General features: G+C 43.9%; 1 protein-coding gene and 1 pseudogene across 2 annotated transcripts in view; both read right to left on the bottom strand.

Moving 5' to 3' along the window:
* The window catches only part of VSTM5 (V-set and transmembrane domain containing 5), a 33,778-nt gene extending 25,198 nt beyond the window's left edge, over positions 1-8,580 (bottom strand). Inside the window, exon 1 of the mRNA XM_017863691.1 lies at positions 8,467-8,580. Coding sequence (XP_017719180.1) covers positions 8,467-8,557 — 91 coding nt within the window. The 5' untranslated portion in view covers positions 8,558-8,580. The remainder of the gene's footprint in view (positions 1-8,466) is intronic.
* A 10,093-nt stretch (positions 8,581-18,673) lies between these two features.
* LOC108523158 (40S ribosomal protein S15a pseudogene) lies at positions 18,674-19,140 on the bottom strand (annotated as a pseudogene). The gene has a single exon (XR_001883727.1). The product of XR_001883727.1 is annotated as a 40S ribosomal protein S15a pseudogene (transcript).
* Positions 19,141-26,720: the final 7,580 nt, after the last annotated feature.

Genomic DNA, 26,720 nt, shown 5'->3' with positions numbered 1-26,720 from the left:
GTAGAACAGATACATTCATGGACTCTCGAGTCAGACTAACTGGTGTTCAAAATTTAGCTGTGCCAGTAACAACTGTGTGAACTGTGGTAAATGAATTACCTTCTTTCAGCCTGTTACGGTACCTAGGAAATAAGGATGATATCATAGTGCCGTGTCTACCTCCTGCAGCAGAATAAAGTTTAAATGACACAGTATACGTAAAGAGCTTATCAGTCTCTAACACTTGGTGATTGCTCAATAAATAGTAGCTATTATTAATGAGAATTCTTTGAAGATGCACATGCTTTCTTGGTGAGGTAATGATCTGCCCATCCTTAGGAGTATATAAGCAGAAGCTGGAGTTCTATCAGGGATTAAAGCAGAAGATCTGAGATCAGGAGTATTGGAGGAGGAGGCTGGTGCTTCTGCTCCAAATCACATAATAGAACTGGAATAAGCATTTGTAAATCCACGATTCACTTCTGAAGTGTGGCAAGACTGGGCGACCTAAAAGTCTTCCCTGTGGAATTCCTTCTAGAATTTTCCTACCACACCTTTTCCAGGCACCAACAAGAGCCACCCTTGCTGGAAAGCTGGACTGTTTTCTGAAAGACCACAGGGTATGTAAAAGTCACTGCTGTGATTCTAATCAGATGCCAAGGAAGCAAGGTATGACAGCAGCAACTGCCTCACCCTGCACCAGTGTGCAAGGGGTTGGGGAGCTGGCTGGGTTTGCCCTCTGCAAAGCTGGGTGTCAAGACTGAGTCAGGCCTGGGCCAGCGGCCAGCCTGGGGAACTAGAAGGTATGGTCAGTAAATGTGTGTTGAACAGGAAGACAAAGGAAGAAATGAGGTGTTGTTATCTCCCAACAATTCTTTTGGGGGGACTTTACAGGATGCCTGACGGCACTTGGAGGAGGGGTATAGAGTGATCAAAAGATCATTCAGGGCTGGAGACAGTGGCTTACGCTTGTAATCCCAGCACTTTGGGAGGCTGAGGCAGGTGTATCACTTTAAGTCAGGACTTCGAGACCAGCCTGGCCAACATGGCGAAACCAAAAATACAAAAATTAGTTGGGTGTGGTGGTGCACACCTGTAATCTCAGTTACTCAGGAGGCTGAGGCAGGAGAATCACTTGATCCTGGGAGGCAGAGGTTGCAGTGAGTCGAGATCATACCACTGCACTCCAGCCTGGGTGACAGAGTGACACTCTGTCTCAAAAAAAAAAAAAAAAAAAAAGAATTCAGGCACATGCATAACTGGATACCACAGGTTACAGTAAATTCTCCTCCAGAAAAACTAATAGGCCAATTCCTCTTCATCCTTTAAATTTCTTTTTAAACATAATTTCCTCCAGGAAGCCTTCACCAATCCCTAGCACCAGGTGAAGGGCCCCATTTCTGTGTTCCCATTGTTCCCTGTTTCTCTCCAGCAACACACTTATCCCCCTCTCTTGTAATTCCTCCTGATGAATGGTTCATCCTCCTCATCTGCCATCAGCTATGTGAACACAGGGCTTGGTCCGTCTTGGTGACCATTGAATCCCCAGGGCCTAGCACAGTGCCTGGCACTGTGGGCTTCTCACATGTACCTGAATGAATGAATGTCTTTAGGCAAGTCCCTCGACTTCTCTGAGCCTCAGTCTCTGCACCTATAAAATAAGAACTAATGGCATCTCGTTGCAGGCTAACTCTGAAGATGAAACAAAAGCAACTGTTACAGTGCCCGTCATGAAGTGCTCGGTAAGCAGTCACAGTTATTATTATCTTGTAATTGTTAATTTATTAAGTTATACAAAACTGAGGAGATACTGGCTTTTCATCTCTTCAGTTGGTTGGAGGCTATTATTAGTGATCTTTCTAAACCATACATATCTAGCTGTCTTCCCTGGCTCTGACAGACCTCAGTAATGTGGTCCCAACTTACTTTTCCATTTCCATCTCCCACGACTCCTCACCCCCCAATTCCAGTTGTACCAAACTACGGACCATCCCCCACTGGGCCTTTATTCACTCAACCTCAGCTCAGCTCACCGCTTTCCCATTCTCAGGTTCCTGCTCACTCTTCAAGGCCCATCTTTAATGTCATCTTCTCTGCCAGCCCCCACTAGGCTCCCACAGCACAGCTCACACCAGCCTTCCACTCATGTTAGATGACTGACTGCCCGTCTCCCCTGTTAGAAGGTGTGGCAGGTATCACATTGTGCTTATGTCTGAATCACCAGCACACAGCAGTATGTGATGTGACTCATTAAAGCACGGGCTGTCAAATTGAATTGACCTGACATAAAGGAGCAAGTTCTGGTTCAAGAACCCCTGAAATCACATCCCGAAGTGCATGGAAGGCTTGGTGGATGAGGAGAGGAGAGAGGAGCTCTGGTGTTCTGCTTTGAGGCATTGGCTTTTAAAAAAGACTGTGATCCAGTCCCAGAGTGAGCCTGGGGCAGGAATCTCGTATTAGTACACAAGGGCAAACTGTCAGAGGAGCTTGACGTTAGGTCTCCTTACCTGTGCCTAGTGCTGCCAAGGACCTACATCTCCCTCCTCCTCTGGCACTAGTGTAGGGGTCTACTGGAGGAATTATTCCAGCACCTTCCACCCAAGATACAAAGCCTTCCCAAGCTCCAAGATCTTCCCAAGCTCCATTCCCTTAACCATCAGACAACTAGTTAGACTGAATACAAGGAAATTAACACGAGTCAAAAAGCCTGATTAAAGTAAAGAATGATCACAAAGAGATTTGGTCCACAAAGAGAAGGTGGTTGTCCTCACAATTCGCCAGTGCTAAGAACTTTCTCTCTTTCCCTCCTCACCTGACTACCTCCTACTTTGACATCAAGGCCTCCTCTTCAGAAGCTCCTCCCATTCCAAACCGAGCTAACTGCCTTTCTCAGTGCCCCCAGGGTATCTGACAGCGAATCAGCTGCTTAGGATTTGACTTACAATCCCTCAGTGCAAGGCCCCCGCTGCTACCCCAGCTCTTGGCAAACTGTTCCAGGCACAGTGGGTGTTCGGGAACCATTTATTGAGCCAAACCAAACTTCCCAGCAAGGCAGCCTTGTCTCCTGCCCTCAGCCTGGTGGGAAAGTATTTTCGGGTTTGCCAGGATAAAACCACAAAGACACAGGTGAGACTCTACAACACAATGTTGGGTGTTCTGAGAACAGCAGGCAGGAGATGTGCTGAACCAGCTGTTTCCATAGGATCAGACTAATGGAGGGGAATGGTCTAGTCTAGTGCGGTACTTCTCTGGCCACACATTGGAACCACTGAGGAGCTTAAAAGCAAAACAAAACAGTGTCTGGGTCCTGCCCTCAGAGATACTGATCTAATCGGTCTATAGCAGGATGTGGGCATCTTACAAGGTCCGTGTATACTCAGAGAAAGGTGACCCCACATGAGGGGCTTACACACAGCACTGGAATTGGCATGGGCGCTGTCAGCTGAGGATTCTCTGCAGCAGGGCTCCTCTGGGGTCAGCATGGCATGGGCCTCAGCTGCCCGAGGGTGTGCCTCAGCAGACAGAAGGGCTAGTATGCTCCCTTGACCAGCTGGACGCATGGACAAAGAGCGTCCTGTGCTCCTTTTACTGTCCAGTGTGTCATTTTTCCTTTTCCTATAGGGATGACGGGTGCCTTCCCAGCACAGCAAACCAGTTACAGGAGTGGCAAGTCATTTCCAACTTGAAACTTATCAATCCCCGTCCCTCCCACTCTCATTCCTGCTGGATAAGTAATTACTTTCCAACCCAAAGCCCATTTTGCAGGGAAAATCCAGGTGCAGAGAAGCAAGCGTCTTGAGTGCACAAGCAATGGGGCTCCAGCATCAGTGGGGTCTCTGAGTGGGGCAGTGGCTGCAAGTTCCCATGGGTGCATGTTAGGGCAGCTTCCACTCCCTCTTCCCTTGCCAGGTCCCCAGAGGTATTGTGCATCTATTTTTTGAGCACCTGCTGTATGCCTGCAATTCTCTTCTCCACCCTGTCCTGCTGTACACACTTACTCATCTTTCAAGACTCAACCTCACCTGCTCCATGAAGCGTTTTCTGGCTCGCCAGGCAGGATGCCTCCCGTGACTGGCAGAAGCAACACACATTCTCTTTGGAAGAACTCAACTTCAATCCAGGCTGACAAAAATTGTAGTAAAGCCTTTTTGTGAGTTTGTTTTAGAGACAGGGTCTCACTATATTGCCCAGGCTGGTCTCAAACTCCTGAGCTCAAGTGATCCTCCCACCTCAGCCTCCCACATAGCTGGGACTGCAGGTGTGTGCCACTGTGCCCAGCTCCAAAGCTATTGATTTATAACATGAATCTTGACTTTAGATATAGAAAAAGTGTTTTTTTTTTTTTCCAAAAAGTCTTACATCAGATAAGGGATATAGCTGTCCGTAGGTCCTGGGGATAATGGAGAGGAGAGTCTCCTGGCCCTTGCCCCGCTCCAGTCCAGTAGGGAGCAAACTCCAGAAGGCTCTTGGAGATCAGGAAGTAAGACATTTGTGTGACTTTCTGGTTGACTCTATCCCCCCAACAGCTTCAATTTTGTCTTTCAGGCATTTTCTGAGATGGGGAGGAGGTGTGTGTGCAGGGGTGCCTGTCAGCCAGGGAGCTGGCACCTCTTCCATACGATGTGCGCATCACTAGCACTGCACACATCACCCTGTATGAGGAGTCTCTCTCCCCTGAGTGAGGGCTAAAAGCTGAAAGCTTAATTGTCCATCAGTGGGGCCTGGCTAAGTAAAAAGCAGCATATTTATATGATGACATATGTAGAGAAGTTGAAAGGAATGCACTTCCTTTATCAACATGGATAGAGCTAAAAAAATTGGTGTAGAAACTAAGTTGCTGAGTAAACAGAATGATTGCTTTTTTTTTTTTTTGGAGACAGTCTCACTCTGTTGCTAGGCTGGAGTGCAGTGGCACGATCTTGGCTCACTGCAACCTCTGCTTCCTCGTTCAAGTGATTCTCCTGCCTCAGCCTCCCGAGTAGCTGAGACTACAGGCACCTGCCACCATGCCTGGCTAATTTTTGTATTTTTAGTAGAGACGGGGCTTCACTGTGTTGGCCAGGATGGTCTCGATCTCTTGACCTTGTGATCTGCCCAGCTCGGCCTCCCAAATTGCTGGGATTACAGGCATGAGCCACAGCGCCCGGCCCCATGATTGCATTTTTTTAAAGTACATTGGAAACTCACTTTTTTTTTCCAGTGGGTACATTTGTATGTATGCAAAAATATTTTTTATGAATCTGAAAGGACAGTGCAGAGTGAGACTATTTGTCTGTTTGATCAGGGATCAGCGCACGGCCCACAGCAGCATGGTAGGTGCTTCTAAGATGTTTGCCACATGGATGACAGCACTGGGCAGCTGCTGAGGACTTATGGAGTGATGGACCCAGAGTCTCATGAAGAGCCTCCAGGGGATTCCTCCTACACTGGCTCCCTCCTCATCCCACCGGCCCCAACCTTCCGCTAAGCCCAGAACCGGCGGCTCCATTCGGGCTGTGGCATCCCTGGGTCTGTCCACTCCCTCCTCAGCTTTGGATTCAGCCCTAGCTGTGTTCCTCTGTTTTCCTGAGGACTGGCCCCACTGTGTGTAGGTGTGTGTGTTGGGGGAGCTGACTGTTACTTCGAAATTGGGATTGGAACAAAGCAAGATGATTCTGGCCCAGGCCATTAACTAAACTATCCTACTGTGGTCTTGGATCCAGTGCTTCCAAATGAGAGGGAGCACTGGGTGGGTACTTGTGAGCCTGATGGCTAATGTACTGGGAAAGGACATGAACAAATGTTCTAGAAAGGTGCCTTGCCTGGTGGGGAGGCCTGCCAGCTTTCCAAGCCTGTAAGTCCTTGTCCTAGTCAGCTTGGGCTGCTGTAACAGATGACCATAGACTGATGTGGCTTAAATCACAGTTATTTCTCACAGTTGTGGAGAGGCTGGGAAACTCAAGATCAAGGTACCAGTTTTTGGTGAGGGCCTTCTTCCTGGCTTGCTAATATCCATTTTCTCTGTGTCCTCACACAGCTGGGAGGGAGAGCTCTAGTCTCTCTTCCTCTTCTTATAAAGACATTAATCCCATTATGGAGTCCCACCTCATGACCTCATCTAAACCAAATCACCTCCCTAAATCCCCTCCTCCAAATACCATCACATTGGAGGTTAGGGCTTGAATGTATGAATCTTGGGAGGACCCATACATTTGTAGGGGAAATGTTTCAAAAGCAGGGTGTTTGGCATGCTTTAACTCAGACTTCGGGGTAAATGGTGAATATCAGAGGTTCTGGATGAAGCTTTTGACACAGGCAGAAGAGGTAGAGAATGCAGGGAACTGGTAGGAAGGAGGAGGCCTACTCTTCATCATTATTGCTGACTGCAAAGCACAGGCTTCATTCAGGCAGGCACATTTAATGTCTTTTAAAGGGGCAGGCCCTGGCTAGCACTGGGCAAGTGCTAGGGACCCCGAGTTGAAACAGAGAGCTTGCCCTCCTGGAGCTTACTGCTGTGCATGAGCCAGGTCTCAATAGAAAACTGCAAACTTTTACCTGGCCTCCAGGTTTTGCAAGTGCTGTTTTGTGTGGGACCCCCTGCATTCCCTTTGTCCTGTCCCCACCAACTGCTCCTACCCATCTGACAGGTATGGGTAGGTGGGGCTGTTTGGGGGAAGTTTGCTCAAGTCTGGATTCTGAGATACTAGGGATCCCAGAACATGGCACCTCTTGCCTCTCAAGGCTTGCCATTGCAAGGCTGCCCCTCTTGTTTTCTTGTCTGTCTTCCCCATGACACCTGAACTTCCTGAGAACAAAACTGTGAACCACCATATCCTAGGTACCTACTGTGGCCTGCTTCCTGCAGGGAGAGGGTGCAGTCAGTGAGTGAGTGAATGAATGAATTATACACTATTGTGAATGGCTGGTCCCTGAGCATGATGGGTATCTGAACAGATGTGTAAGTATGGTTATTGGAAACAAGTGCTAAAGGTTTGAGAAATAATAGAAAAAGCCACTGCAATGACGAACACACCCATCCTGCTCGAGACTAACAACCAACTATTTCTTGATCTACTGCTGCCAGAGGAACACGCCTCTGTCTTACTGGGTTTCTGAGATTTGCAACCTCCAAAGCTGGGCTCTAGCCAGAGGGGTGTAAAGGTCAAAAGTGTTAGATCATTCAGTCACCTTATATAAGTAACATAACATTTCTTTCTTTCTCTTTCTCTCTCTTCTTGTCTTTTTCTTTAGTTTTGGAGAAGGTCTCATTCTGTTGCCCAGGTTAGAGTGCAGCGGCACAATCAGGGCTCACTGAAGCCTCAATCTTCTGGGCTCAAGTGATCCTCCCACCTCAGGTCCCCTGTCCCCCAACCCCAGTAGCTGGGCCTACAGGCAGAGGCCACCACACCCAGCTAATATTTTCATATTTTTACTAGAGACAGTTTTGCCATGTTGCCCAGGCTGGTCTTGAACTCCTGGACTCAAGGGATCCGCCGGCCTCGGCCTCCCAAAATGCTGGGAATACAGGCGTGAGCCACTACGACCGGCTGATAACATTTCTGTGCCTCAGTTTCCTCACTTGTGAAACAGGAATAAGAGTAGTTTATTAAGGTTGCTCTAAGGTCTAAATGAGAGTGGTCTTGTAAAGTCTGAGGGATGGTGAATGCATAAATGCTTAATAAGTGCTGGCTCTTACTACAAGGCCTCTCACCTCCCCCGGCCCTGCTCTGTCATTCTCTAAACCTCAGTTGACCCATCTGTAAGATGGGCGTGCGAATGGTAATGATTAAATGAGAAAGTAAAACTGTGCTAGGATCTGTTATTTGTGTCCAAGAGCGCCTGTGGGACTATGCTTCACATCCAGGCTCACCAGGCTGGGGATTCCGGGTCCGGCCATCCAAAGCGAATCTGCTCAGCGCGCTGGTGGAGAGGACCACCTCCAGCCTGGGGACTTCAGGCCACAACGCCCAACCCAAGCCCCAGAACCCTTTTTCTCACAGGAGCAGGCTGCTGTGGGTTCGTCTGACTGATTAAGGAGGCCTGATTACTCTCCTGGGAGATGACCCGAGAAGACCATGGAGGGGTCCCCACAGTAGGGGGCGGCGCATGGACTGCAATCTGGTTATTCCAGGAAAAAGAAATAAAAAAATGTTGCAGAGGCGGCGGCCACAGGGCTGGGAGCCGGTTATCTCTGGGCCACCTTCCGGCTCTGATAACTGCAGGCCTGGCTCACTGGGTGGGGCTGGCGTCCCGAAGTGGGCCGGGGCGCCGCGGCCGGTAGCCTCTGCTTTGCCCGGCCCCTCCCGCCACGGTCGGGCGCCGGGTCTCCAGGCCGCGCCCAGCCCCATGAGGAAGCAGCGCGGTGCCTGCCAGCCCGAGCTCACCGCGCGCCCTCAGCCGGACAAGGTGGGCGAGGACCAGGGGGGCCGCTGCTAGACCCCGGGACCCGCCCGCGCCCCTCTACCCATCCCGGCTCCCCCAGCACCCGGGGCATCCCCCGGAGCTTACTCTGCAGACAGCGGGCTGCGGCCAGGCAGAGGGCGAAGAGTCCTAGGGAGATGCCTCGGGTCTTCCTCCTCAGGCTCGTCAGAGGCCTCATGGGCGAGCCCGGGGCGGCGCGGGCCGGGGTGTGTGCTCGCTGCACCGCGCTGCAGCTCCTATGCAGCCTTCTCTCTTCTTCTGCCTCTGGCTCCCGCAGGTTCTTTAGGGCCAGATGCAGATGAGCTGGTTGTACTCTGGTTGAACCAGTTCCCAAGGATAGAGAAGGGGAGGGGGGACTGCGGGGGGGAGAGAATTAATATGGGAAGGAATGGGAATGCACAGACTCAGAGGTAAATAATGGCAAATAATGAGCAGCCTCCTTCCGTTCACACCCATTTTACTGGTATTGATTCAAGGTTCGGCTGGATGCTAGGTGGCAGGAAGGAGGGAAAGTACTAGCTATTGCTTCAGGACAGCTAGTCTTTGGCATCATGGGCGAAGGGAAGGCTTTTAGGAAAGTGAAATGACAGCCTGGAGTGAGAGGGAGGAGGAAAGGGGGCGGGGAGACTCAGGCTGCCCTGATGGGAACCACTGCACAGTGATGATATCCATCCATCTCTCCACCCATCTGTCCATCCATCCACCCATCTGTCCATCCATCCATCCGTCCATCCATCCATCCATCTGTCCTTCCATCCACCCATCTGTCCATCCATCCACCCATCCATCCATCTCTCCACCCATCTGTCCATCCATCCATCTCTCCGTCCGTCCATCCATCCATCCATCCATCCATCCTTCCATCCATCCATCCAGGAAATGTTCACCAATCGCCTGCTTATTTGCACAGGGCCTCACACATGGCAGTCACTCAGAGAAACTGGTGGAATGAAGCTAGGCACTGCTAAGTGCTGGGGGTACAAGGATGTGGGCACCTCTTTAGAAATCCTGGCAAGGGGTGGGAGCTGCAAAAAATGAGCAACTGCTGTACAATTCATATGCCGTTAGGATCAGAGAGGCCCAGCGTGCTCTGGGGGCTCAGAGCAAGTGTAATTAGCCCCCAGGAGAGGTTGATGGAGGGGCGGGACAATCAATTTTGGTCCAAACTAGGCATGAAATTCTATTTCACTTTGTCAAAACTAGAATTTCTAGCTTCACTTGCCACAAGGGGTAGCAGTGTGACCTGGTGTTGGCCAGTGATATTTAAGGGGAAGTCTTTTTGAGGTGTTTCTGGAAAAGTTTTTGCTTTCCTCATAAAAAGGACAGCTAAGGCTGGGACTGCCCCTCTCCCTTTCTTTCTGCCTTGAAAACATTGTTCAGATCTGTGGCATATGTCTTGCATCTATTAAGTTACATAAATGAACGAAAAAACCATCATGCTAAGTAAGGATGGTGGAACAGGAAGGTAGAAAGACCTAGAAGGCCGGGCGTGATGGCTCACACCTGTGATCCCAGCACTTTGGGAGGCCGAGGCAGGTGGATTGCATGAGCCCAGGAGTTTGAGGCCAGCCTGGACAAATATACTGAGACCTCATCTCTACAAAAAATACAAAAATTAGCCTGGGCATGGTGGCCCACGTCTGTAGTACTAGCTACTCGGGAGGCTGAGACAGGAAGATCACTTGAGCCCAGGAGGCAGAGGTTGTAGTGATTGTGCCACTGCTCTCCAGACTGGGTGACAGAATGAGACTCTGTTTTAAAAAAGGAAAGACAGAAAGAAAAAAAGAAGACATAGAAGATTATCATAATCCACTGTACTTTCCGATCTTCTTCTGGTTTCTAAAGCAGATTTCTTGCCAATTCCAATGTGTTCCTGGTGAGACTGATAATAGTGGTACCCTGCTGACTGGCTTGGGGTGGGCTTGTCAACCATGCTGTCCATTTGAAGTAGCCTGTCTGCCAACCAAAGTATTTGGTTCAAGGATGGGCAGACAGGGCCATCAGAGTCTTCTCTGGAAATGTATGGCCACTGCTGGGATGCTAAAAATGGGATATGAACCTGGGGTTACTGGTGGACCATCTTGTCTGTCATGTGAAGAGGTCCTGGGTTAAGAATGAAACCAAGATGAGACAAACTGAGCTGGGAACTAAGGAAAGAGATAAACGCCTAACTACATGGGTTGAGTTCTGGGATTCTGCACGGTTAGGTTTGCCATTTATCAGCAAATAAATGCCCTCTTTTGCCTCAGCAAATTTAAGTTGCATTTTTATGATATAAAATTGAGACTGTCCTGCTAAAACAAGTGGTCGTCTTGACATTTTCCCGTTTTCTTTATTAGATGTAAAGGGTTTCAGGAATCACTTGCATTCATTTGTTTATCCATCAAACATTTATCAAATCTGCCCCCATATCAGGCAATGTGCTAGGCACTGCAGCTCCAAAGATGAATAATAACTCATGACTCCTAGTCTCAAAATACTCACGAACTAGTGGAGACAAAATGATTCAAGTTGAGAAAGGCTTCCAGACACAGAGGTTCCTCCTGCTAAGGCTGAGTTGAGAGGAAACTGGCTGTTCTGCTTACTGCTGTTAACCCTGGAAATCTGAGACAGGTCTCAATTTAGAAAGTTTATTTTGCTGAGGTTGAGGATGCGTGTCTGTGATACAGCCTCAGAAGGTCCTGAACACATGTGCTCAAGGTGGTCAGAGCACAGCTGGGCTTTAAACATTTTAGGGAGACATGAGACATCAATCAACATATACAAGATGAACATTGGTTCTGTCTGGAGAGGCAGGTCAACTTGAAGCAAGGTGGGAAGACTCAATGCGGGAAGGTGTGTTCCAGGTCATAGATGGCTCAGAGACAAATGGTGGCTTTTTCTTGAGTTTCTGATTAGCCTCTCCAAAGGAGATAATCAGATATGCATTTATCTCAGTGAGCAGAGAGATGAATTTGAATATAATGGGAGGCAGGTTTGCCCTAAGCAGTTCCCAGTCTGACTTTTTCCTTTAATTTAGTGATTTGGGGGCCCCAAGAATTTTTTTCCTTTCACATTTCCCCCCTTTTCTTTTTAAAAATTTTTCTGAGATGGCACTTTAGAAGAAAATGAGTCTCTGGGCTCAGGTTTCATCGGATCTCTCATGGCTTAGAACGGTTTATTCCTAGACAGGTAGGTGCTGAGTTATTAGGAAAGCTCATTATTAGCAGGTTGTGAAGTCTCATGTCCTATGACAATAGGGGAGGAAGGGAGAAAACAGCAAACTAAAGAATAATCCTGAAAAATTGATATAGGCCACATTATACTATGTAGACAAGGATGAGGCCAGTTTTCCCAAGGGCTTTCATTGGCTCCATAAGTCAAGTTTGTCCTTAAAGGAAAGTACACCATTCCAGTCAAAGCCTTGGTAAAATAACCAGTTTCTCCAGTTTTCTCCTGTTACAAATGAAAACAGATTCTTGTTGCACTTATGCAAATAAGTGTATTGTCATGAGTTAATAATGCTCACAAATAGTTTCCAAATTCTGTAGAAATCAAGTAGAGAGAAAACAAATATACTCTACCTTTTGTTCATAGGAATATATTTTACTCAATTGTTAAAAGTTGTAAATAGCTTAAAAGCTTTCGACTCTGAAAACAAAACAAAGGATCAGCAATGTTTTAGTTAAAAGATTATTTTAGACTTCTATTAGTTTAGTCCATGTAGATAATTTTTGTTATGTTTGGTATTCATGAACATTTCAGCTCTCCATGAGTCCTGAAAGTTTTCCTCTATTCTGATGTCACAGTCTTCAAAGTTATCAGAAACCTGTATTCAAGAGCACCTGTTACAGTTGTATAGCCAATAATAAAAACACCTTCTAAGAGGACCAACGGAAGACAACAATTGTCTGTGGATGACAAAATGTTTTAGGGCAGCCATAGTCAAAGACACAATTGACAAGTAAATTTGTTACCTTTGTGGCACACAATAATTTAACATAACAATTATAATTATTACTGATAATGTACACTAAGTCATATCAGAATTATAGGAGTTTTCCATAATTTTGTAATACACACCAATAATATATTTAAACAAATACAGCCCAGAGAAAACCAAACACCATGACATATTTGACAATGCTTCCTGTAGCATTTATATGCCAAGTAAATAAGCCAAATATGTCATTTTTTGGACTTTAGGGAACCTATTAGTAATATCTTAAAGAATTAATTAGGTCAGAAAAAGACAGTTTATAATTTGATTTTGGAAAGTTAGTCAAATATCGAAGGTTTAAAACACTTGCTAACACAAAATAGGATTACAGGTCTTGTAAAATAAGTCATTCATTTAACCAAAGTGATAACTCAAGGATTTGTTTAAAAAGGCAAAAACCTTCCTTCTTTGAGAGAAAAGACTTAATTTTCCAAATGGTAAGCCCTAATGAAAACAGCATGAGGCCAATTAATTTTTTCAAAATTTTATAAACAATTATAAAATTTTAGCCTTGATCATAAGATGTAGCTTCCATAAGCCTTTTATGACCTTTGTTAAGGAGTTGGTTAATGCTTCAAGAAAACCTTGTTTATCTGATACAGGGGCCCATATGCTAGTCTTGCATCAGTGTATCTTTGACATTAATGGTTAATTTATAGAGAAACTGAATTGATTTTATCTGTTAAAATTGGTCCTTATAATTTCACACTCTCACCTCTTCTGCAATAGACCCTGGGCCTTGAGGAGTTGAATGGCTTTAATTTCTGGTCCTGTGTGTCTCAGGAATGCAGTTTATTTTGATTGGGATCTTTAGTGTTTTTTTAGATGGAATCCCCCTCTTTTGCCCAGGCTGGAGTGCAGTGGTGCAATCTTGGCTCACTGTAACCTCTGCCTCCCAGGTTCAAGCAATTCTCCTGCCTCAGCCTCCTAAGTAGCTGAGATTACAGGTGCCTGCCACCACACCCAGCTAATTTTTGTATTTTTAGTAGAGACAGGGTTTTGCCACGTTGGCCAGACTGGTCTTGAACTCCTGACCTCAGATGATCCGCCTTCCTCAGCCTCCCAGAGTGCTGGGATTATGGGCATGAACCACCATGCCAGCCTTAATTGACATCTTCTATGGGGCCTGAAAATGAGGCTTTAATTGCAGTCAGTGTTTAACATTTAGAAGGACTTTGTGTCCTTTTTAGACCCAGAAGTCAAAGTCCTGTAACTTTTTTTTTTTTTTTTTTTTTTTTTGAGACGGAGTCTCGCTCTGTCACCCAGGCTGGAGTGCAGTGACCGGATCTTGGCTCACTGCAAGCTCCACCTCCCGGGTTTACGCCATTCTCCTGCCTCAGCCTCCCGAGTAGCTGGGACTACAGGCGCCCGCCACCTCGCCCGGCTAGTTTTCTGTATTTTTTAGTAGAGACGGGGTTTCACCGGGATAGCCAGGATGGTCTCGATCTCCTGACCTCGTGATCCGCCCATCTCGGCCTCCCAAAGTGCTGGGATTACAGGCTTGAGCCACCGCGCCCGGCCTAGCCTGAGCTATTAATGAAGAAAAAACTTTTGCTCAAAAAAAAGACAAGGGCCTAGGAAAGAAAAACAACAAAAACAGAAACATGAAGGCCTTTTAAATACAAATATGCACACATGCACACATACACACACATCTTGGATGTTAGCTTTTAATGAAGCTGACTTTTAACTATCAAGCACCTTTTAAAAAATTTTTTTAAATCTCATTACTATATTTCAGCTAAGACAAATTGCTGCTATTTCAGAAGTACCAAGTATCAAACCAGAAAGGGCTTGATTTAGGAACCAAACCCAGACGGTCATGACGGAAAAAAAATGCAGAACCATAGCTATCGAACTGCAGTGTGGGGTGACAGCAATTGCTTTCAGTTTGGTCTGGCTAGAAAAAGGTGGCCTTGTTATGTAAACAAAGTCCCTTTAGCAGTCAATGTAAAAAATATTTGCTTTTTCTTTTTTCCTTTTTGCTGGCCAAATACGGCCACCACCATACCAACTTTTGTGTGTGTGTGTGTGGGGGGGTGGGGCAGAATTTAGCCACTTTAGAGGCCTTGTTCCCCATAATTTGAATTTTCCTTCAGATTTGATAAAGTCAGATAGAGTTAATCAAAACCAGTGGGAAAAGACCAAAACAACAAAACAGAAACAAACAACAACAACAACAAAACAATTAAGCAAAACAAATGATGGCACAATGTATATGATCACTGAGCATTCTTATGGTAAGGTGAAATTACGACAAACTTGTTCATCTTAACTTTAACCAAGACAAACCCTAATTCAGTTACTTACCTAGGGATTGGCCTCAGGCCTCAAGACTGCTCTCTACCATCCTAGGAGCAGGAAAAAAATACTCATCTTTTGTGTTGGAAGCAAGCTCAAACTCCATAAAGGAGTTACCTGCCTTCCATCATCATGGAAACAGGAAATCTTGCTTTCCTTATTGGAAGCAAATAAAACTCCAAGAAAGAGGAGTCATACAGTAAAATAAACTTTAGATCTCTATCAAATTTTGGGAGATCAGTGATTCTCTGGATGTGCTCTCAGACCTCAAGAAATTGTCCTCTTGGTTTGAGCCATAAAGTTAGCTCGTGCTGGTACCAAGCACCAATAGGAGATTTGTCAAAGGTCAGGGGCATCTTCATGCAGAATCCCTTCATGGTTACCAAAACGTGAACCCTGGAAATCTGAGACAGGTTTCAGTTAATTTAGGAAGTTTCTTTTGCCAAGGTTGAGGATGCATGCCTATGACACAGCCTCAGGAGGTCCTGACGACATGTGCACAAGGTGGTCAGAGCACAGTCTGGTTTTATACATTTTAGGGAGACATGAGACGTCAATCAACATATGCAAGATGTACATTGATTTGGTCTGGAAAGGTGGAACAACTTGAAGCAAAGGCAGGAAGAGTCAAAGTGGGGAGGGAGCTTCCAGGTCATAGGTAGATAAGAGACAAGCAGTTGCATTATTTTAAGTTTCTGACTAGCCCCTCCAAATGAGGCAATCAGATGTGTGTTTATCTCAGTGAGCAGAGGGGTGACTTTGAATAGAGTGGGAGGCAGGTTTGCCCTGAGCAGTTCCCAGCTTGACTCTTCCCTTTAACTTAGTGATTTAAGGGCTCCAAGATTTATTTTTCTTTCACACTGCCATATACCTGGCACCTGACATCTGGCACGTGGTAGATGCATAATAACAATTTGTTAAGTGGATATAAGAATGATAAAAATGGAAGTCAGAAATGTAAGTTAGTGAGAAGGAAGAAGCTCATGAGATAAAGAGCTGACAAATGTTGGAGTGACTCAGTGATGCTGTGAATTTTGTCTCCTACCTCTGCCTTCTCTGAGCTCTCTGGCTATGGGGAAGTGGCATCAAGTCTCTGAACCTTTGAAGTGGTGGGACTGTACCAGAAATTGTCTGTCCTGGCTGCACATTAGAAAACAAAAAACAAAAAACACCATGGCCTGGGCCTCACTCCAGTTCAATTGAATCAGATTTTTGGAGGGTAGGGCTGAGGCATAAGTGTTTTTAGAAAGCTCTCTGAATGATTTTGATGTGCAGCCAGGGTAGAAAACCACTGCTCTAGGTTGGAGGCTTCTCACAGTCATGTGTGATGCCTTTTTAGGTCCAAGTTGATTATATCTTTTCTGTAGTACAGGATTTCTTAGAGGGGGGAAGGAGATCGCATGGGTCCATTTAAGACATGATTGTATTTACCATTTTATTCATTCAACAAAATATTAATTAAGTGCATACAAGATCTCAGGCACGGCATTAGCTGGTGGAGTCAGTGGTGGGGAAGACAGGGAAGAGAGTGTGAAAAGCAGATTGGGTCTGTATGCTGACTCCTCGCGATGCTTGTTTTTTGCTGAAAGGATATAACTCAAGATTCACAACTAGTATGAAATGTTGGCTCTTCCTTTGCAATCTTTGGCACACACTGTAGCCCTCAGGTATTTTTAACTCTTCTCAATAGTCAGCCACTCTGGAAAAAAACAACACCCACCAGTGCTTATTTTCTCAAAATCCTAGGATATATCTCTCACTTCTAAGAGAAGTAAATGGTGTCTGTTTATAGTGACCTAGCTTTATGACAGCCACACATCCCCATGCATTTCTCCTTTTTGAGAACAGTCCTAATTAAAATATACTATTCTGCTGTTCCTGTAAGTACATTTGAATTTGTGAAAATATGCAAATAGATCACCATATTCAGATGGCTCATAAGTTCTTAGTGCTTTCATCTTTCTTGAAAATATGTTTGTTGTTTATTATGGGATGTGTATTATGGTGCCAAGCAGGTGGTTGAACTGCAAGGGGAACTTGTGTTGCATGCTACTGTATAGAAGACATACATGCAGTAAGGAAGCTTATACAAACCTTTGTTAAAGTTGTTCCTTTGGGCTTTTATCGTGCCATATGGTGTGCTAATGTTATGCCCAGACCCTTTGTTCCCCGAAGACCACCAGAATCCAGAGTCAAAGCCAAGCAGCAGGGATCTTTAATGCAAGTTCGAACTTGGTCCCTCCGTTCACCTAATTGGTTGGGTCCGGGGTCGATTTTTAACTAGGCTGAGGGCGCCGCCCGGGCTGTCAGGGTGCCGCCCGGGCTGTGAGCCTGTGGACTTCATTTCTGCCTTTTAGTTTTTTCCATTTGATCTCTTTCACTAAGTCTCCAAACTGAGCTTATTTGTATTCCTGATGTCACCCTGGAACCACATGGAGGCCAAGCCTAGTAAAAGGGAAATACGTACTAGGTGGTCACTAGTTCTGTCTTTGAACTCTGATGGTACAAAGTGCCTGAGCCAAGCAGCAGCCTGTGTTTAGCGTCTATAACCAGAAATCGTGGTGATTGATGCATGCAAACCTTAGTTCCCCTATAAGGCTGTGAAAGCAAAATATCTTGGCGCCCCCAAATCACTAAGCTAAAGGGAAAAGTCAAGCTGGAAACTACTTAGGGCAAACCTGCTTCCTATTCTATTCAAAGTCACCCCTCTGCTCACTGAGATAAATGCATATCTGATTGCCTCCTTTGGAGAGGCAAAACAAGCAAACACATAACATATATGATTACTGAGCACTCTAATGGCAAGAAGAAATTAAGACCAGCTGGTTGTTAATTTTCATTCTTTTAATTTTAGCCAAGACAAACCCCAATTCAGTTACTTACCTAGGGATAGGTCTCAGGCTGAAGACTGCTCTCTACATCCTAGGAACAGGAACAAAAAGTTCATCTTCTCTGTTGAAAGTGAAGTTTATCTACCTTTCATTATCATGGAAGTAGGAAAAACTGTGTTCCTTGTGTTGGAAGCAAGTAAAACTCCCCCCAAAAAGGGAATTGTACCACAAAATTAACTTTAGATCTTGACCAAATTTTGGGAGATCAGAGACTCTCTGGAGGTGGTGCTTCCAGGCCTCAGCAAATTGTCCTATTGGTTTGAGCCATAAAGATAGCTCAAACTAGTACCAAGCACTGATATATTTGTCAAAGGTCAGGGGCACCTCCACTCAGAATCCCTTTGCGGTTACCAAAATGTGAACCCCCAAAATCTGAGACAGGTTTTGGTAAATTTAGAAAGTTTATTTTGCCAAGGATAAGGATGTGTGCCCATGACATGGCCTCAGGAAGTACTGAGGACATGTGCTAAAAGCTAACATCCAAGATGCGTGTGTGTGTGTGCATGTGCGTTTGTATTTAAAAGAACTTTGTGTTTTTATTCTTTTTTTTCTCTCCTAGGACCTTGATCTTTTTTTTTTTTTTTTAAGCAAAAGTTTGTTTTTTCTCAGTTGGCTGCATTCTGTTTTCTTTATTTACTTCTCCTGTCTCTCCTTTCTCTTGCACCCTCTGCTGCATGACGGATCTAAACTAGTTTATAAAAGACTGGGGTTTCTTAAAGGAAATGGAGAAGGTGCCAAACTTCCTTTGGGAAAGAAACCTGTTTTTCCTTATGGAACCCAAAAAGTGTAAACAGACAAGTGTGTTTCAGGTTTTAAACTGTTTCCTTTTGTACTGTGTTACCTGATCTACTGACTAAAATAGTTATTGCAACAGAGGCTACTCTTGGGTTCTTAAAGAAGAGTGCAATTTAAACACTTAAAAATGTCTTTGTAATAAGAAAGATTTTTTTCTAAGTCCACTGTAAAACATCACATGGTCTAGCCTCGTAATAATTCTTCCTTTTTGGAAACCCAGGATTCAGTGTGGGCTCTCCCCACAGCTCAGAGATCCAGTTAAAAGATAGGTAGTCCCTATCTAAATAAAATTGGTCTCCTTATACAATCCTCTGATAGGTATTTATAATTTTTTTTTTCCATGAGGCATTTTATTGGTAAATGTATGTATTACATCCCTAGAAAAAGAATCCCAGGATTTTCCCTCCTGTGTGTTTTCGTCTTGCTTCTTCATGGTCCATCATGCCAGCTGAGGTCGTCAGTACAATGAAACCAAACTGGCGGGATGGAAGCAGGTTATTCTGCCATTTTTCTAGATCTTTGAGTTGCACATCAAATCTGGGGCTGATCACTCCACACTTGTTTAGCCTGCCTGTAAGGTTCACAACAATTTTCCTAGCTCTGTGATCATCAATGATTTCAAATTCGCCAATGTAACCATGCTTCATCATCACAGTGAGAAACCGGACGATGACTTTGGAGCACGGCCTAATAAGCACCTGGCGTTTGCCTCTCTTTTCGGCATTGTTGATGCTCTTGAGAGCATCAGCCAGGACATTCATGCGCACCATTGTGGCAGCGCGGAAAGATGGCGGAAAGACGGTATTTATAATTTTATGTTTGGTTTGGCATTCAACTTTAATCTCCCTCTAGCACACCAGACTTTTTCTCTCCATATTATTTGATTTTCACCAGAGTTGTTTTCTTTAATATGCAAATTTAAAGCTATTTAGCTGACACTTGCCTAGGGTTATGAAATAGGTTATCAAGAATCTGAAAGTCTAAGATAGGAGAAAAAAGTTTTTACAAATCTTTAAAATGTACTTCTATCAGCATATCTAATATGTCTATGTATTTATGTGTGGTGCACACAATGCTTCACTACTGAAAATATATAAGACAGCTCTAATTAATTGACTTAAAGAAAAATAAAAGCACTGAATTCAAATACTTTATCAGAAAAATGAAAGACTGGCCAAATGCTTTGTCAGGTTTACATGACTTAAGTAAAATCTTTAATAAATAAGCTGGCTTTAAAATTATTGGTAAAGTAATATTAGAAATGCCTTAAGAATTACCAGCATACATTTCTATTTGCATTTATTGATCAAGAAATTTCATACTTATCCCTGCCAAAGGTGTCAAGATTCGGCATAGAGGTTACAAAATCCAAAAGACTTTAAACAGAAAAGGGGGGAAACGTGAAATGAAAACATCTTGGGGTCCCCACATCACTAAGCTAAAGGGAAAAATCAAGCCAGGAACTGCTTAGGGCAGACCGGCTTCCCATTCTATTCAAAGTCACCCCTCTGCTCACTGAGATAAATACATATCTGATTGCCTCCTTTGGAGAGGCTAATCTGAAACTCAAAAGAATGCAACCATTTGACTCTGAACTACCTATGACCTGGAAGTCCCCTCCCCACTTCAAGTTATCCTGCCTTTTCCAGACCGAACCAGTATTAATTTTACATATGTTGACTGATGTTTTATGTCTTTCTAAAATGTATGAAACCAAACTACGCTCTGACCACCTCAGGCACATGTCATCAGGTCATCAGGACCTCCTGAGGCTGTGTCACAGGTACGAGTCCTCAGCCTTCGCAAAATAAACTTGCTAAATTAACTGAGACCTGTCACCTTTCTGTATTTTGGTATTGGGGGTAGTTTCATGGGCATACATTATGAAAATAAGTAATTCAAAATCTAAGCTGCTGGAATTCTAAACTATTTTGAGCCTTCAAGGAATGTGAATTTCAGGTCCGAGTCACATGACAGGCAGCTATAACCTAGAAAGTTGTAAACCTTAATATCTCTGACTATACAGATTCTTTTTCCTTACCTGCATTGTTTTGTAAAATGCTGCAAATGGCTAAAGGGCACCAGGGAAGACCCCTTCCCTCTCCACTGTTGACTTTTATTATAGATTAACCTCTCTTTTAGCTTTCATACAAAGATTTCATGATTGTCGCATTGCCTTAAAATGGAATGTTATTCAACTCCTGGGTGATGGGTTCAATCAATTATACTTCAAATCTAGGCATCATGCAATGTACTTTTGTAACAAACCTGCACACGTAATTCCTTAATCTAAAATAAAAGTTAAAAAAAGAGGCACACCTGCAAAATCATTCATTAAAACTTGGGGGAAAAGATGGAATGTGAAATGCAATTTTTTTCACTGGAAAGTGCAAGGGCTCTTGTATTGGTTCAACCTTGAGAACGCGCCAACAAACAACACAAGGCGGTGTGGAGCAACATGCTGTTTTAATGAGCACCTGGGTGCAGACAGGCTGAGGCCTAAAATGGCATCAGCCCCAAAAGTGAGGATGGGGCAGGGGTTTTATAGTCTACTGTAAACAGGAAGTGTTCCAGTCTGACATAACTGCTACGTGGTACCCAGACAGAGCCTCTCTCTCGATCTCCAGGGGGCACATGTCTTCCAGTCAGCTGTCTTCCTGCTTCTGCTATCTTGCTGACTCACGCTGCTGACACAAAGCCACTTGGGACTGGGCCTGAGGAGGGAGGAGTTATTCATCCCCGCCAGCTTTCAGGCCCCAGGGAGAATCTTTCATTCCTGTCTATTTGGTTATAGAAAAGGGAAAAGCAATGACTTTCTCAATGACACCTCGGAAAGAAACACTTAATTTTGGGGGTATTCTTGAGAGATGGGTTGGTATCCATCATGTCGTTGTAGCAGGAGCATCGTCTGTATTGTCTGGTGGTTAACTGTAACAAGAGTTTTAATGGCTTTTATTATCAGTGGGATAATACAGGGGAGAAATAGGAGAAACCCAATAATGAAGATTACTGTCCGTACCAGAGTTTTAAATCCTCCTCAGTCAGAGAGCCACCCTCCTAGAAGGTTCGTCGGGTCTCATCCCTTTCAGATTTGGACTGGTACATGGGTTACTTTTCTGATGTTTGAGGTGATCTCTAGAACTGCTTTTCTGTTTTTGTCTATGTTAAGACAACAATTGGAGATATTAAACTTACCACAGACCCCACCCTCTTCTGCTAATAAGTAGTCTAGTGCTAGCCTGTTTTGATACATTGCCGCACACATTTGGTTTGGTTGTTGTGTGAGCATTTCCAGGGCTGAGGCGGTTTGGTTAGTGATTGTCTATAGAATAGCCTATAGTCTAATTATTCGATTTAGCATATATATGGGAGTGCAATAACCCCATGAACCATCCCCAGCCCAAGTGGCAGGGCTGTAATATTTGATGATCCATTGTGGAAGCCATTTGTCTTCTTGCCATCTTTGGCTTCCTCCTAACTTTAAGGATCGTTTTCTCTGTTTAGGTTATCATATACAGGGACTCCAAGGGTGTTGCCCACCTGCTTTGGAAGTAAAAAGAATCCAGGTTTAATTGTGCCTAGGAATCAAGTACTTTGCCAGTGATAAGGTAGTCATGAGTAAGCCTGGGTTCCACATATCCAAAAGAATCCATCAGGGCAATCCATTGTAGGCTAGTAGTGCTCATAGGATTGTCCCATAGTGCACTTAGGTGGGGATATGTGGCATAAGGGTTAGCAGTGTTTATACAGTACTAGGCCTTTTTGGACAAGACAAAATTGAGGTAGCTTAAGTTAGAAGGAGACCAAGCTCCATGGGGTAACCTTGGCCACCACTCTGCTGTGGAGGCATTGACTGTTAGGGTTTGGTGACAGGGACTTTTACCTATGGTGCGATGGGTTTCATCAGTCAACTTGTGGGATATGCACACTGTCCCTCTTACTGGGTTGGTAAATGTCCAGGACTGTGGGTGTTCCTGAGGAGTGAAAGTGAGGCTGGGGTTTTGGGATGTTAGTAAGTAAGGGGGAATGTCTATCCCATACCACGGCCACTGTTAACTCATATGAGCTCCCCGACATATCTAGCAATTGAGCACATTCATGGTAAGCGCGATGCGTTTTCCTAGATCTACAAACAGGTATTTTTCCTGGCTTGGGAAGGAAAATACCACAGGTGATTTTGGGGGAGGGAGTTGTTGGTTTTGGCTTTTGCTTTGGCTATAATCTGTTTTCTCTTTACTCATCTAGCACTTGAGTGTTTACTCCCTGTTGTCCAATTTTGGTGCAGCAAAGCCACTGCTTACCTTTTGGACATATAGCCCCGTCATGACTGCCAGATACTCCTAAATTTTTTACTTTATAATAACTTTTCCCTGATTCAACACATTCCTCGATTAAGGTTCCATAACAGGATTTTTCTATATGAGTATGGTAAATAAAGGATTATTGCATTTTTTCTCCGTAGTGGAAAGACTGATAACACTCATGGCAGCTCAGAGGGGCTGCTGTGGACAGCAGGGCAGCTACTGACAATATTAGGATTGTGGTGAGGGATATTCCTGTATTAAGACTTTTGGTTAGAAGTGAGGTACAGCAGGCGGTTGGGTAGATACAGGTCATTTCTGAAAGCAGATGATTAGTCTTCCTTGTGTTCTGGTTCTAAGAAAATTTTTTGGGGGTTAATTTAAGCTTGGTAGGAGAAATTGGCCTAGACAAACACTTAGCTGTTCATGTTTTGGAGGAAGAAGTAGCCTTGGGGGTGGGTTTGACCCTGGTGTGATGGATCCAGTGGGAGAGTCCCTGGACTCTCACTGCAGTTGGCATGCTGAGTATTACAGTGTAGGGGCCTGTCTACTTTGGTTGTAGTTTTTTGTGAGGGTCGGGTTGGCAGATAAACATGTCTGTGCCTGCAAGACAGCTGAGAAGACAAGGAGATGTCGACAGGGAGAGGCATGGCCTCATTTGCTGCTTAGAAGTTATGGTAATCTTACTAAATTGAAGATGTAGCTATTTTCATTAAACCAATATCAATGTCTTATTTACTAAAAATTGCACAAGTGAAGAACATTGTGTTTTGCGCTGGGTTTATAGTTTTGTAACCCCTATGCCAAATTTTGATACCTTATAGTATTTGGCCAGGATAAATATAAAATTGCTTGATCAATAAATGCAAACCAAAATGTATGCTGGAAATTCTTAAGACATTTTTGTTATTATTTCATGAATAATTTTAAAGCTAACTTATTTATTAAATATTTTACTTAAGTCATGTAAACTTGAAAAAGCATTTGAATAGTCTTTTTTTTTCTGATAAAGCATTTGATTTAAGCACTTTTCTTTTTATTTAAGCCAACTAATTAGACCTCTTTTGTATATTTTCAGTAGTGGAACATTGTGTGCACCACACATAAATATATAGACATATTAGGCATGCTGATAGAAGTAGATCTTATAGATTCATAAAACCTTCCCTTTTTTCCCCATCTTAGATGTTCAGATTCTTGATAAACTGTTTTATAACCCTAAGCAGGTGTTAGCTAAATAGCCTTGTATTTGCCTATTAAAGGAAACAACTGTGGTGAAAATCAAGTAGCAAAATTTAAATCATAAGGTATGGAGAGGAAAAGTATGGTATGCTAGTGGAAGATTAAAGATGGATGCCAAATCAAACATAAAATTATGAAAATCTGTTAGAGAATTGTATAAGGAGGCCAGTTTTATTTAGATAGGGACTTCTTATCTTTTAACTGGATCTCTGAGCTCTGGGCGAGCCCATACTGAATTCTGGGTTTCCAAAAAGGAAAATTATTATAAGGCTAGACCACATGATGTTTTTATAGTGCACTTAAACATTTTTTTTTTAAAAAACAAAGACATTTCTAAGTGTCTAAACTATACTCTTCTTTAAAAGCCCAAGAATATTGGCCAGGCATGGTGGCTCATGCCTGTAACCCCAGCACTTTGTGAGGTCAAGGCAGGCAGACCACTTGAGGTCAAGAGTTCAAGACGACCTTGGCCAACATGGTGAAACCCCCATCTCTACTAAAAATACAAAAATTAGCCAGGCATGGTGGTGGGTGCCTGTAATCACAGCTACTCAGGAGACTGAGGCAGGAGAATCCCTTGAACCCAGGAGACGGAGGTTGCAGTAAGCCAAGATCAAGCCACTGCACTCCAGCCTGGGTGACAGATTGAGACTCTGTCAAAAAACAAAAAACAAACAAAAAAACCCAAGAATAACCTCTGTTGCAATAATGATTTTAGTCAATAGATCAGGTCACTGCACTTCAGCCTTTGTGACAGATTGAGAATCTATCAAAAAATAACAACAACAAAAAACAAGAATAGCTTGTGTTGCAATAATGATTTTAGTCAACAAATCAAGTCAAAAGGAAGCAGTTTAAAAGCTGAAATGAACTTGTCTGTTTATACTCTTGAGGTTCCATAAAGAAAAACAGGTTTCTCCCCTAAAGGGAGTCTGGCACCTTCTCCATTTTCTTTAAGAAACCCCAGGTTATTATAAATGAATTTAGGTCCCTCATGCAGCAAAAGTTGTAAGAGAAAAAGGAGAGACAGCAGAAGTAAATGAAGAAAACAGAATTCAGTCAACTGAGAAGAAAATAACTTCTGCTCAAAAAAAAGGAGACAAGGTCCTAAGAGAGAAAAAACAAAAACAAAAACATGATCTTTTAAATACAAACACACACAGACACATATATCTTGGATGTGAGCTTTTTATTAAGCTGACTTTAATCACTGAGCTCCTTAAGAAAATCTTTTAAAATCTCATTACTGTATTTCAGCTAGGACAAATAGGCACTATTTCAGAAGTACCAAGTATCAAACCAGAAAGGTCTTGATTTAGGAACCAAACCCAACCTGTTGTGGTGGAAAAAGTAATGCAGAACCTTAGCTATTGAACTGACCTGCAGCGTGCGGCAACAGCCATTGCTTTCAGTTTAACCTGGCTCACAAAATGTTATATAAATGTTATATAAATAAAATCCCTTTAGTAGTCAAAATCAAAATAATAAATCTTTCCTCTCTTTTATTTTCTTTTCTGGCCATTTTTCTCCACCTTACCACACTACGTTTTTTGGTATGTGTTGGGGGAAATTTAACCATTTCAGAGGACTTGTTCCCCATAATTTGAAACTTTCCTCTGGATTTGAGTGAGTCAGATAATGTTGGTAAAACCCAATGGGAAAAAGATTAAAAGAACAACAAAATCAGAAACGTACAACAACAACAAAACTGTTAAGGAAAACAAACAATCACAAAACTTACATATGATTACTGAGCGCTCTTATGGTAAGGAGAAATTAAAACCAGCTGGTTATTAGCTTTAGCCAAGACAAAACCCCAATTCAGCTATTTACTTAGGGATGGGTCTCAGGCAGAAGACTGCTCTCCACCATCCTAGAAGCAAGAAAAAAAAACCCATCTTCCCTGTTGGAAGCCAGCTCAAACTGCATAAAGGAAATTACCTGCCTTCCATCATCATGGAAGCAGGAAAACTTGCCTTTCTTGTTGGAAACAAATAAAACAAAAAACAAACTCCCCAAAAAGGGAGTTGTATAGCAAAACAAACTTTAGATCTTGACCAAATTTTGGGAGATCAGGTCCTTTCTGGAGGGGGTGCTCCCAGACCTCAGCAAATTGTTTGACCATAAAGTTAGCTCATGCTGGTACTAAGCACTGATAAGAGATTTGTCAAAGGTCAGGGCATCTCCACTCAGAATCCCTCCGTGGTTACCGGAATGTGAGCCCTGAAAATCTGAGACAGGTCTCAGCTTATTTTTCCAAGGTTGAGGAGGCACAACCTGTGACACAGCCTCAGGAGGTCCTGATGACATGTACCCAAGGTGATCAGAGCACCGCTTGGTTTTATACATTTTAGGGAGACATGAAACATCAATCAACATATGTGAAATGAACATAGGTTCAGTCCAGAAAAGACAGAACAACTTGAAGCGAAAGCGGGACAACTCAAAGTGGGAGGGGCTTCCAGGTCACAGGCATTACAGGTGTGATACAAATGACACAAATGGTTACATTCTTTTGAGTTTCTAATTAGCCTCTCCAAAGGAGGCAATCAGATATACATTTATCCCAGTGCGCAGAGGGGTGACTTTGAATAGAATGGGAGGGCCGGGCGCGGTGGCTCAAGTCTGTAATCCTAGCACTTTGGGAGGCCGAGACGGGTGGATCACAAGGTCAGGAGATCGAGACCATCCTGGCTAACATGGTGAAACCCCGTCTCTACTAAAAAAATACAAAGAAAAACTAGCCGGGCGAGGTGAGGGGCACCTGTAGTCCCAGCTACTCGGGAGGCTGAGGCAGGAGAATGGCGTAAACCCGGGAGGCGGAGCTTGCAG

This window comes from Rhinopithecus bieti, unplaced genomic scaffold, assembly GCF_001698545.2.
Source record: "Rhinopithecus bieti isolate Rb0 unplaced genomic scaffold, ASM169854v2 scaffold_71999, whole genome shotgun sequence".
Classification (NCBI taxonomy): domain Eukaryota; kingdom Metazoa; phylum Chordata; class Mammalia; order Primates; family Cercopithecidae; genus Rhinopithecus; species Rhinopithecus bieti.
The sequence above is the reverse complement of the archived record's forward strand: the minus strand, read 5'-3'. Positions and strand labels throughout refer to the sequence as shown.